The 10932-nt window shown below is 37.2% G+C and overlaps 1 protein-coding gene and 1 pseudogene across 1 annotated transcript; both read right to left on the reverse strand.

Annotated features, from left to right (window-relative positions):
* Nucleotides 1–588: 588 nt before the first annotated feature.
* On the reverse strand, nucleotides 589–6643 carry LOC137927612 (uncharacterized; annotated as a pseudogene).
* LOC137927640 (uncharacterized) lies at nucleotides 4714–5793 on the reverse strand. The gene has a single exon (XM_068771392.1). It carries the CDS (start codon nucleotides 5768–5770, stop codon nucleotides 4730–4732), a length of 1041 nt encoding a protein of 346 aa, XP_068627493.1. The 5' UTR covers nucleotides 5771–5793; the 3' UTR covers nucleotides 4714–4729.
* Nucleotides 6644–10932: the final 4289 nt, after the last annotated feature.

A 10932-nucleotide genomic window follows, 5' to 3' on the forward strand; every position in this document is an offset into this window, starting at 1 on the left:
ATGTGTCTCAAGTGATATTATTGTACGTAATATCGTTTGTCGAAAACGTTCAATGTTAATATTGTTCTAATTTGCATTATCCAGCTCACACAACAAATTATCAAAGGGAACACTGTCAAGTATCTGACCCTATAACTGTAACTATTCCAACAATTTTTTTTAACGACGTTGAGTAAAGGTGATAAAGATTGTGCTCCATTGCTGTTTACCGCTCTTTTAATCGTAGTTGCGATGGCTCCTTTATGAAATAACCATAACATTATAGCATTAACAGTAAACTCTCATTTAATTACTCCAACTTTTTGAGACTGACTGAGGTATGTGGGTGACCGGGGGCGTGACCTATCCGGCGCCTTCGTACCGAATATTCACTTTTAGGTATCACACCGCCGCGTTGGTCACATGTGACCTCATGAGGTTTTTTTAAAATATCTACGGAACCCAGTTGCTGATCAAAACATTTCTCATATCAAAATTCATATTTTGCCCTAACACTTTTATTTCCGTCAAAAAGATTTTTTTGTAATTTTTGTCATTTATACTACCGGCAGAGAACGTGTTAAGAAGTCAATTGTAGTACACGTAAATATAAATAATAATCACAAACCCAGTGTCATCTTAAAACATGCAAGTTCTTTGGATTTAATGATCGAAGCTTATACCTGTTCTAGGTTTTCCGAGAAGGATCTGTCGTAAGAATATGTTGCCAGTATACACTAAGCAATTTCGCTACTAAACTAGAGAGGTTCGAGGTACCGCCGTTCATATTACTCCTTCTTGTATCTTCATGTATACCCGTCATCATGTTAGAATTGATAACGTTGCTCATCTGATCCTGCAACCACTTTTGTCTTTCTCCAGAACTCGATGCTGCAATTGATCCACTAGCTGCAAGTTTTGATTGGTACGTCGGTTTGAATAACGTCATTAACGTTCCATACAGTCTTTCTCGCTTCTTATTCAAAAGCTCTAAATTTTTATGCGCCTCTAACTTTGCCTTCTTCAACTTTTCACACTTCTCTTTCATAAACTCTTTTCTTAATTCCACGTATTCACAGTTTCTACACCTTTTCGGAAACCGATCAGTGTCAGGCTCAATGTCTCGAGAAGTGCTGGGAAAGTTTTCAACTCCCCATGTACGTTTTACGGAAGATGGGCCAGGAGTTATATTATCTCTTTTTTAAGGAAGTGTCCGAACCACCATTTTGCTTGCAGGAATACAACTTATAACTGGCGGTGGCCTTTCAATACTAAAAGGAAGAGGTGGAGGAGGCGTATTAAATATTGATTGCATAGGTGCAGGCACGTCTTCTGGAGGAGGAGGTGGTGGTGGTAAAATATTAACTTTTTTATGATGGGCTAGAGCATGAGGAGGTAGTTCTGCAGTTCTATAAAAATGTTGTTCCTCAAAAACTGAAGCATGAACATATTTGCAATTAGGAAGTGTGCAAACAGAATTTTGAAAATTTCTACAGAATGTATAAACACCAAATAGTTGTGATATTTTTTTTTTTTTTTATTTATTTAGTTGCACCAACAAAGCAATCACTATACATATACAATATTATTCTAACATAAAAATAATTGGTAAGTGTTGCTTCACTTATAGGTACAAACAACATGCATTTTATAAAGCAACAAAATTTTGGAAAAAAAAAAACAAATAACAATATTAATTTAAAATAAATTACATTGCTTAATATACAAATTAAAAAAGTAAAAACAACATCAATTGTGGATAAAATGGGAACATAATTGAAATTTAGTCACAGATAATAATTGATTAATGAAATAAAAATAAAATGGATTAATTAAATAGAATTAAAATTGATTAAAATTTATATCAAATGAAATACAAATATTGAATTTAAATGTGTGCAGACTATTAGAAAATATATCAATAACTTTATCAGATTTTTTTTGTTTATTATTACATAAAGAAGTTTCGAGGCATAGATTATGAATATTGTTATAATTTCTGAGCATTCTGTTAAGAGGAGAGTAATGCCCCAAATTAGTGCGAGCAGGTTTTGCAGAAAATGGCTTATACTTTAATGATCTTGGCATTCTCCTGGGGATAGTAAAATTAATCTGAGACAATAGATGAGGGGCATCAGTTTTACCATTGACTAGCTTATACAGAAACATGTTATCTAATTGCTTTCTTCGATTAAATAAAGATGTTAAGTGAAAGTGTTTCAAACGATCATCATAAGAGGGTAGGGATTTTGCTAAGTTGCAGCTATATGATAGGTGCCACAGAAATCTCTTTTGTATGTTTTCTATGCGTTTTATATATATATCGTAATGTGGGTTCCACACAACGCTACAATATTCTAGGCCACTACGAACAAGAGCAGTGTAGATCACAATTTTAGTGGTTGGTTTTATAAAATCCCTACAGTTTCGCAAGACGAATCCCAAGGCTTTAAATCCTTTTTTAACAACGTGCTCTATGTGTAAGTTAAAACATAGTTTAGTATCGAGAATGACACCTAAGTCCCGGACGTGAGTTGTTTCGTATAGTGGCTCGCTGTTAATATAGTAAGTTGTAGTAAGTGGCTCAATTTTTTTTCTGGTATATCGGACTTTACAACATTTTGATACATTTAAACTCATACCGTTAAAATCACACCATGACACAAGGCTATTTAAATCCTGTTGAAGCAATGATCTATCCTCATCTGTGTCAACCCTTCTAAAAAATTTCAAGTCATCAGCAAACATATAGAATTTCGTATTTTTAAAACAATTACCAATATCATTAATGAAAATATTGAATAAAAGAGGGCCGAAATGGGAGCCTTGTGGGACCCCAGAAATGGCAGTGAATGGCTCCGAACTATGTCCACCTATTACAACTATGGATTTTCTATTCATTAAGTAGGAATTCCACCATTTAAGAAAAACCCCGGCGATTCCTAGCGATGCAAGTTTATTCAGCAACATAATGTGACTCACTCCGTCGAAGGCCTTGCTGAAATCAGTGTATATTGCGTCGTAAGAATGGCCTTTGTCAACTCCCTCAACAAGGTCCTCGACAAAGGAAGTCAAATTTGTTGCCGTAGAACGAGTTTTTATGAATCCATGCTGTTCAGATACTATTTGTTGTTTTATATGCCATGAAAGAGTAGGATACAGTAATTTTTCAAAAACTTTAGCAAATATTGGCTGTAAAGATATGGGTCTATAATTTTTAACGAAGCTAGCATCGCCACTCTTATGCAATGGTATTATTAAAGCGGTCTTCCATGCAGTCGGATACGAGCCAGAGCGTAAAGAGCTATTGAAAATCATGGATAATGGTTCTGCTAATGCGCTAGCACATCGCACGACAAAAATTGAAGGTAAACCATCAGAACCAGCTCCTTTGGTAGCATCAAGTCTTTTTAACACTCTATAGACTTGATCCTTAGTAACCGATGTTATAGTCAAAGAGTTCGGGGCAGAGTCTATATGAGATGGGCTAGGGACCGTGGCAATATTAGGCGCCTTATTGTAGGAAGAGGAAAACTGTGACGCAAAAAGGTTACATATATCTAATCCGGTACTTGCAATAATACCATCGTGGGACATTTCTGCAGGAAAAGTAGTATTGGCTCCTCTTTTGCGTTTAAGGAAGGACCATATTAATTTAGGATTCGATGACACTGATAACTCGAGCCTATCAAGATATGTTTTATAATTAGATTTTAACAGTTTAGTGCTTCTTTCACGCAATAGGTCAAACGTAAGTAAGTCTCGAGGGTTGCTATATTTTCGGTATTTTAATCTGAATTTATTTTTTTCTTTGAGCACTTTAATTAATGAAGATGAGAACCAAAAGGGATACTTGCAATTGTTGTTGCGGGGTCTAACTTTAGGGACATGTTTACTAATTGCTAGCTTAAGTATTTTATAGAACTTAGCGACCATATCGTCCACCGTTATGCACGTCGAGAGTTCGTCTGACCAGGAAGTACCGTTAAGGTCACTTATTATTTTTTGAAAATCTGCTTTGTAGAAGAGAAATTTCTCTTCGCATTTTTCTGGAAGGAGTTTAGTGTACTCGGACGTAAAAAAGAATTCTAGGGGTGGGTGTAGAGGGTCTATTATTGATAATGGATTAGCAGATACTTGTAATTGGGGGATAGATACGTTACTCAATAGAAGATCGAGTATTTTATTTTTATTATTGTTATAACAGTTGTATTGGGATAGATTATTTTGTGACATAAAGTCAATGACCATGTTGTTCAGGTTACTGTTAGAGGTTTCCGCTGCTAATGCAACGGTGTTCGTTCGTTTCCAGCTCAAACTACTCAAGTTGAAGTCGCCCAGAATAATTGTATCGCCACTATGGTTTGATAAAATGCTATTTGTGTTCATGATAAAATGATTAAGTATATTCTGTTGGACAGGCGGAGGTAAGTAAACGCTACAAATATATAAGATCTTGTTTTTTCCCGTTTTATCAAGCATTTCAATCTTAACCCATAAATCTTCGCAATCCGATTCGCTCGAATGTAAGCGATACGATTTGAGGTGTTTAGCAACTGCTATTAATACGCCCCCACCGTCTTTTTTCTTGTGAAATCCACTACTTTCACGATCGCGCCTAAAGACTGTATATCTGTCATCAAACAGCTCATTGTCATGAACGCCACTATTCAACCATGTTTCTGTAAAAACTATTATATCGAAATAACTGCACACAATACTTAAGTAACAAAATGCAATTTTAGCGTAGTTATGACAAACGATTAAGTGTCTCTAAATTTTTCACATAAACATAATTTGACTCTTCATTTTTTCGCATAAAAACTCTTCCATCTCGAATCCATACGAATTTATATTTTAATTCTTTAGCCTTACTACGAGCAGCAGCATGTAAGGCCTTATTTTCAGGTGTGAGGTGTTCTACTACATAGACGGGACTCTTCTTACTTCCGCCTATGCCCAAATGACTGGTGTTTAATTTGTCATCTTTATTGTTTTTATTAAATTTGCTCGTAGCGGCTAAAAACTCGTCGCGCAGCCGTGGGCTGCTAAATTTCACCAAGATAGAGCGAGGTCTAGGACTTGAACGATTTATCTTCGCTAATCTAGAGCAGACATGAATCTCGGCTTCATTCAGTGGACATTTGATTACCTTACCGAGTTGCTGTACCGTTTTAATTAGGTTTTCTTGCTTGCTCTCCGGGACACACTGAATCTCGACGTTGGAGGAGCGTGACTGTTGATCGAAATGCTCCATCCGTGACGCTAATACTAGGTTGGCAGCTCGCAGAGATTCATTTTCTACTCTTATACTCTCAATTTTAGCGGCCTGTGCAGCGGTCTCGTTCTTAACTTTTTCTAGCTCCTCGTTGAAGTAAGAGACAGATGATTCGATAGATGTTAAAGCGATTCGAACATCAGATAGTTGAGGGTTTATTTTGTTCTGAAAGAAGTTATGCAACTCCTCCCTCATTAGGTCGCGAATATCGTCGGCTGAGAGGCACGAGCAGCTAGCGTGACGTGCCTTGCTGCGCTGGGTCACGAAGTCAGGCTGTGGTGAGTAGATGGTGGCCCGAACTGGTGTGTTAGTATTATCTCCACCTTTCCGATCTTTACTCCGACACAGCACACAAATCCAGTGAGATAAGGCCTCATTGCTCATTGCATCGTAATCCGATTGCGTTAAATTCATGCAGTAAAAATGGTACTTCGCACTGCAGCGGGTACATTGCAACGTAGGTATATCTTTTAGAGTACTAAGGCACCCGGCGCAATCATTAGAGCTAGCCATGGTGTGTATAGCCGATTATGAATAGGGCGATACAAAAAAAAAAATACTATAAAAGATTATATGTTCAAGTAGCTGTGAACGCAGCACCGCTTGTTCAAGTCGTCTAAACGATGCACGACGCACGACGCTAGCGCGAGCGGTGACCGATGACTCAACGCTATCGAGCGAACTGCGAGTTGTCGTAGGTCAGGGTTTTCGCCCGTTATTAAAACTATTTTGAACTTTATTTGTTTATATCTTCAAAAGTAGGAAGAATTTTCAAAAACCGTTTTCACTGTATGGTAGCTCTTTCCACTGCTCACAAAAGTTTCACAATTTAATTGCGTGACGAACACTTTTTACTGATTAAAAATTAAAAATTTGCGGAGGTGAGTAAAACAGATGTTGCTTATTCGAGTTACGGACGACGAATCACACTTATGGCTAAACTTGCAGGTTCTAAGTCGCATGCATTTCCCTCTAATGAAATTCCTACATATTGGTCTTGACTTTTCTATTTCTTCATCATCACTTGGTTTGTTATCATTCGAATGATGATTCATGCTCTCTGAGGATTCTTCACTAGGGCTTTGATATTCTATGTCCTCAATTTCCTTCTTCAAAGTTAAGTTCATATTTGGTAGCTTATCTGGTGGAGGTGGATCTATCTAAAGGTAAAGGTGGCTGAACTTCTGGCTTTGCTCTTTCTTGTTTACTTATTTGACAAGGAGCCTCTGATGAAGTAGATGGTGTTCCACGATTTGTTGTTCCATTATGATCTTTTTTGGATTTAATGAATTTTTTCATTTTTTCGGAACCAAGTTGCGTTTCATGCAGGATATCTTCCACACTGTCTTTTGTACACTTTGCCGACCCTGCCTGCGTAACCTTCATTTACTTGGGTTATCCTCAGAACACACAGCGTGTACAAATACATACATACGCGCGCGTCTCACTCCCTCTTGGTCCGGCCGCACATCAACGCACATGCAAGCCCGCCGTAATAAACTCTCGCTCCGACGCGCCTACCTTTGTACAGTGGTTGTGTGAACAATAAATTAGGATTTTCTCAATTGCATCCGTTTATTTCATTTCACCACCACATAGTTATAAGGTAAAAGTTGTAACTAATTTTATATTTCTAAGTTTGTACTTTCTTACTGCCTTTTGTTACTGTTTATCTGCAATAAAGAAAAATAAATAAATAACAAAATTGACGTTCATTTTCAATTTATTTTGCCCCAAAATTTGATTTTCTCTCTGTATACAATTACATACATTACTTTCAAACGTCAAACTTTATTAAGGGAATTTTGTAAGTGAATTATCTGTAAACTTTTGGACATATTATGAGATTCTAAGCTTCCACCTGTAACAGTAATAATTCAAATTTGTTGAATAACGTTGATTTAAACTTTTAGTATCTATAAGATACTAAAATGAAACCTCCAAATTGAAACGCCGTCATGAAGTGGAGCTGAAAAACGGTCTAAAAAAATGCAAAAGAAGATGCTGGCAAAAAACAAGAAGGGGATATTTTAAAATTTCTATCTCCTGTCGATTTAAATCTAGATGATATTGAGGAATCTGAGAATAAAAATGAAGTAAACAAAATAGAAAAAAATATCCATGAGATATGAAAGATTGATATTGAACAAATTAAAATTAAAAAAGTTAAAACTAGTTGTGGTAATGGTGGAGTAAAAATTTCTGATCATCGGCATGTGGCCAACAATATTTACAGATAGCATTAGAATGTATTTAATTGAGATGGGTTCTTCAATGATACAATATATGGATCGTAGTTTTGAAGAAATTACTTTAAAAAATGGAGAGAAAAGAAAACTTACTAAAGGTTGGTTTTTTAAAAAAATGACAAATGGTGAAGCTGTTTCAAGAATGCGGATGTGCTACTCGCCTTCTAAAAAGCCTTTGTATTGTTTCTGTTGCCGCCTTTTCCCACAACAGTCGCAGATGGAAGAAGGAATTAGAAAGAAGTATTCAATGATTAGAAAAGGCTTTCTCCTCGTGTTGCAAATATGAGTCAAGTAATGGTCATCAACAATCGCTAATTATGTGGAAGCAACTGGAACTGCGCCATCGTACAGGAAAATCGATAAATACAATAACGCAAGAGAGAATCAAAAAAGAGAAGAATAAGTGGAGGGAAATTCTCACTCGAATTCTAGATGTTATACGTTTTCTAGCAAAACAAAATCTGGCGCTGCGTGGACACCGGGAATTATATCAAAATGACATTTCTCAGAATAAAGGAAATTTCCTAGAGTTTATTTTATTGTTGTCCAAGTATGACCCTGTACTTAGGGAACATATGCTTCGAATTAATATTGGCGAAAATCGAACAACTTACTGGTCGCCAGAAACTCAAAACGAATTAATTGATTTATTGAGAGGATATGTAAGAAGCCGCATTATAAAGCGTGTGAAAGAGATAAAATATTTTTCTGTAATATTTGACAGCACTCCTGTAGATCAAACTTCACAAGTATTAAGATATGTAGTAATGGAGAACAATCGTGTAACTGTTGAGGAGTCCTTTATTGATTTTTTAGACACTAAGGACAAAAACGCCGCTAATATAACAAAAATGATCTTAGACAAACAAAAGTCAGATGGACTGAACATAATGGATTGTAGAGGTCAAGGATATGACAACGCGGCTGTGATGAGAGGACAACACTCTGGCGTTCAAAAAAGAATATCAGATATAAATTCAAAAGCTCAGTTTATCGCATGTTCCAATTACAGTTTAAATTTGGCCGGGATACATGCTGCTAATGCAGAAGTAAATTCAGTGACTTTCCTTGGCACGTTGGATCGTTTGCACGCATTCTTTTCTACTTCTATTGATCGGTGGGATATATTAACCAATACCACAGGCTTAAGCTAACTAAAACGTTTAATCGAAACCCGCTGGAGCGCAAGAGGAGATGCTGTTAGATTAGTAAAAACAAACTTTATGAAGATATTAGAATCACGTATAATACGAATAAAATAAATTATCTTTCTGTTCAAATTGATTTCAGAAACGAAACCTGATTTTAAAAATATTCAAATCTATGCGGTTTTAATGGTATACTAAAAGTTTATTTTCGCGCTAGTCGGAAAATTAATCCGTCAAATTTATTATTTTTCCAAATATTTTAAGCCAAATCTATTTTAAAAACATCTTTAAATCTTATTCTGTATAACCGAAGTGTAATGTAGCTGACGCGCGTGCGTGTATCAGAGCGTGAATTTGTGTGACGATGGGGTGGGCGTTGCTTCTATTCTGCAGTGCGGCGATGGCCGATTGTGAGTCCGTGTGAATAATTGTGTAATTGTTCGGGTATGTTGAACTGGCCCACGAGCAGGCTTACAAAAACCGAGTGAAGTCTGTATTTTTGGAGGCAGTCTGGCGGCCTTCCACGAAAACAACGAATGCCGCTCCCACTGAGGAGTCCTCAAGCTTGCTCCCATCAGTGTATATATTCAAAGCATGGGGATATAGGTTGGAGTTTAATACGATCTCTAGAGGGGAAAAGAACAAAAATGGATACTCTGGTAGCGGGGTGCAATAATTTGTGTGGTGATGTAGGGCGTTCTAGAATTGTATCACGAGGTAAAAGATGAGAGACGCCGGTATGTTTTGTGAGTTCCAGTGCCTGCACCGCCCGAACTTTGAGGTCGAGTGGGGTGAGTTCTGCGAGTGCTAGAGCGGCTGTGGTGGACATGGTTTTGAACGCCCGTGTGATCTTGTTGGCAAAGCCTCGTTGCATACTTAACAACGGCCTTATTATCCCTTTTTTAGTGCCGCTGGCCTTTACTAAGCGCGGAGTTGGTTAAATCTTGAAGATCATCAACGCGAGTGTGGTGTGTAATGAGCAAGACATAATAGAGTTTTGTTTCTTAAATCTTTCATTCAAAATAAATGTGATGTAATGGACGAGGAAGGGATGATTCGCCTTTGTACTACAGCATTTAAGCCAGAGGATATTTCTGAAGCCAAAAGTTTGCTGTTTAGCTCACTAAAAATAAAGAAGACAAAAGTTAATCGTAAACGAGAGGGAAAAAGTCAACGTGAGTTGGAAGATATTATAAGCACAATAAAAGAAGTAGACCCGGAAGAATTGCCGAAATTTGTAGCTCGAGATTTACAAAAACTGCCGCCTGTAACGTTTGATCATATTGACGTTACTCGCCTGTTAAAGGATTTATTATTATTACGGAACGAGATCGAGAACATTAAAGACAACTGTGTAGATAAGAATACCTTTTTAAAACTACAAGATGAGTTTACGAACGTAAAACAACGTAAGTATCGATAACGATTTTGAGCGCAATAATTACGTGAACAAAATGCGGGGTACTACTAAAGAAGTAGACAGTTTTAATTGTGATAGCGACCCTATAGGCATAATTCATGTACCACAAGAGTCGATGACCCCAAACAAAGGAACATTGGAATCGTCGCTGTTGAATAGTAGTGCAGGTAAGTCGTTACCTATTCATAATAAGCGTTTAGCGTCCCTCCCGCACGCGCAGACCAATGCACTACCTATCCTTTTTCCAAATTCATCAGCACAGTGCGTGGAGGCCGCGACCTTAGTTACGAACGGCGAAACCGCAGTGCGAGCCTCATCGGCCGTAAGAGTATCGGCTACAAAGAAGATAGATACAAATGTTATGGAAAACAGGGAATTAGCGTGTGAGCTGAATACTAATCAGTTAAGTATGGCTGATATATTACGTAAAAAAGGCGATAGTTGGAAGGATAAGGAAAAAAATGAAGGATGGGAAGTTGTGCAACGAAAGAGATATAGAAACCGTTTTATAGGTGAAAAAGGTACATGCATGGATACAGAGCTAAAGTTCCGCGCTGCGGATCTAAAGGTTCCTCTGTTTATAAATAATGTGCACACAGATACGTGCGAAAATGATATTATTACTTACATAAAGGATAAAACAAATATAGATGTTACTTTACAAAAAATTAAGGCCAGACAACAGAAAGAGTACAACTCGTATAAGATTTTTGTTCCTAAACATAAGTTAAGTATGTTTTTGAACTGTAACTTGTGGCCTGACGGTATATCATTCCGCCGCTTTGTTGACTTTCGCCTACGCAGGCAAAACAACAAAGATACGTGTTCAAAGGGAGGCGTTACTGAAACATAAAAATT

This window comes from Battus philenor, unplaced genomic scaffold (assembly GCF_028537555.1).
Source record: "Battus philenor isolate CCGP_79_NKW_IND1 unplaced genomic scaffold, ilBatPhil1.0.hap1 SCAF_35, whole genome shotgun sequence".
NCBI lineage: Eukaryota > Metazoa > Arthropoda > Insecta > Lepidoptera > Papilionidae > Battus > Battus philenor.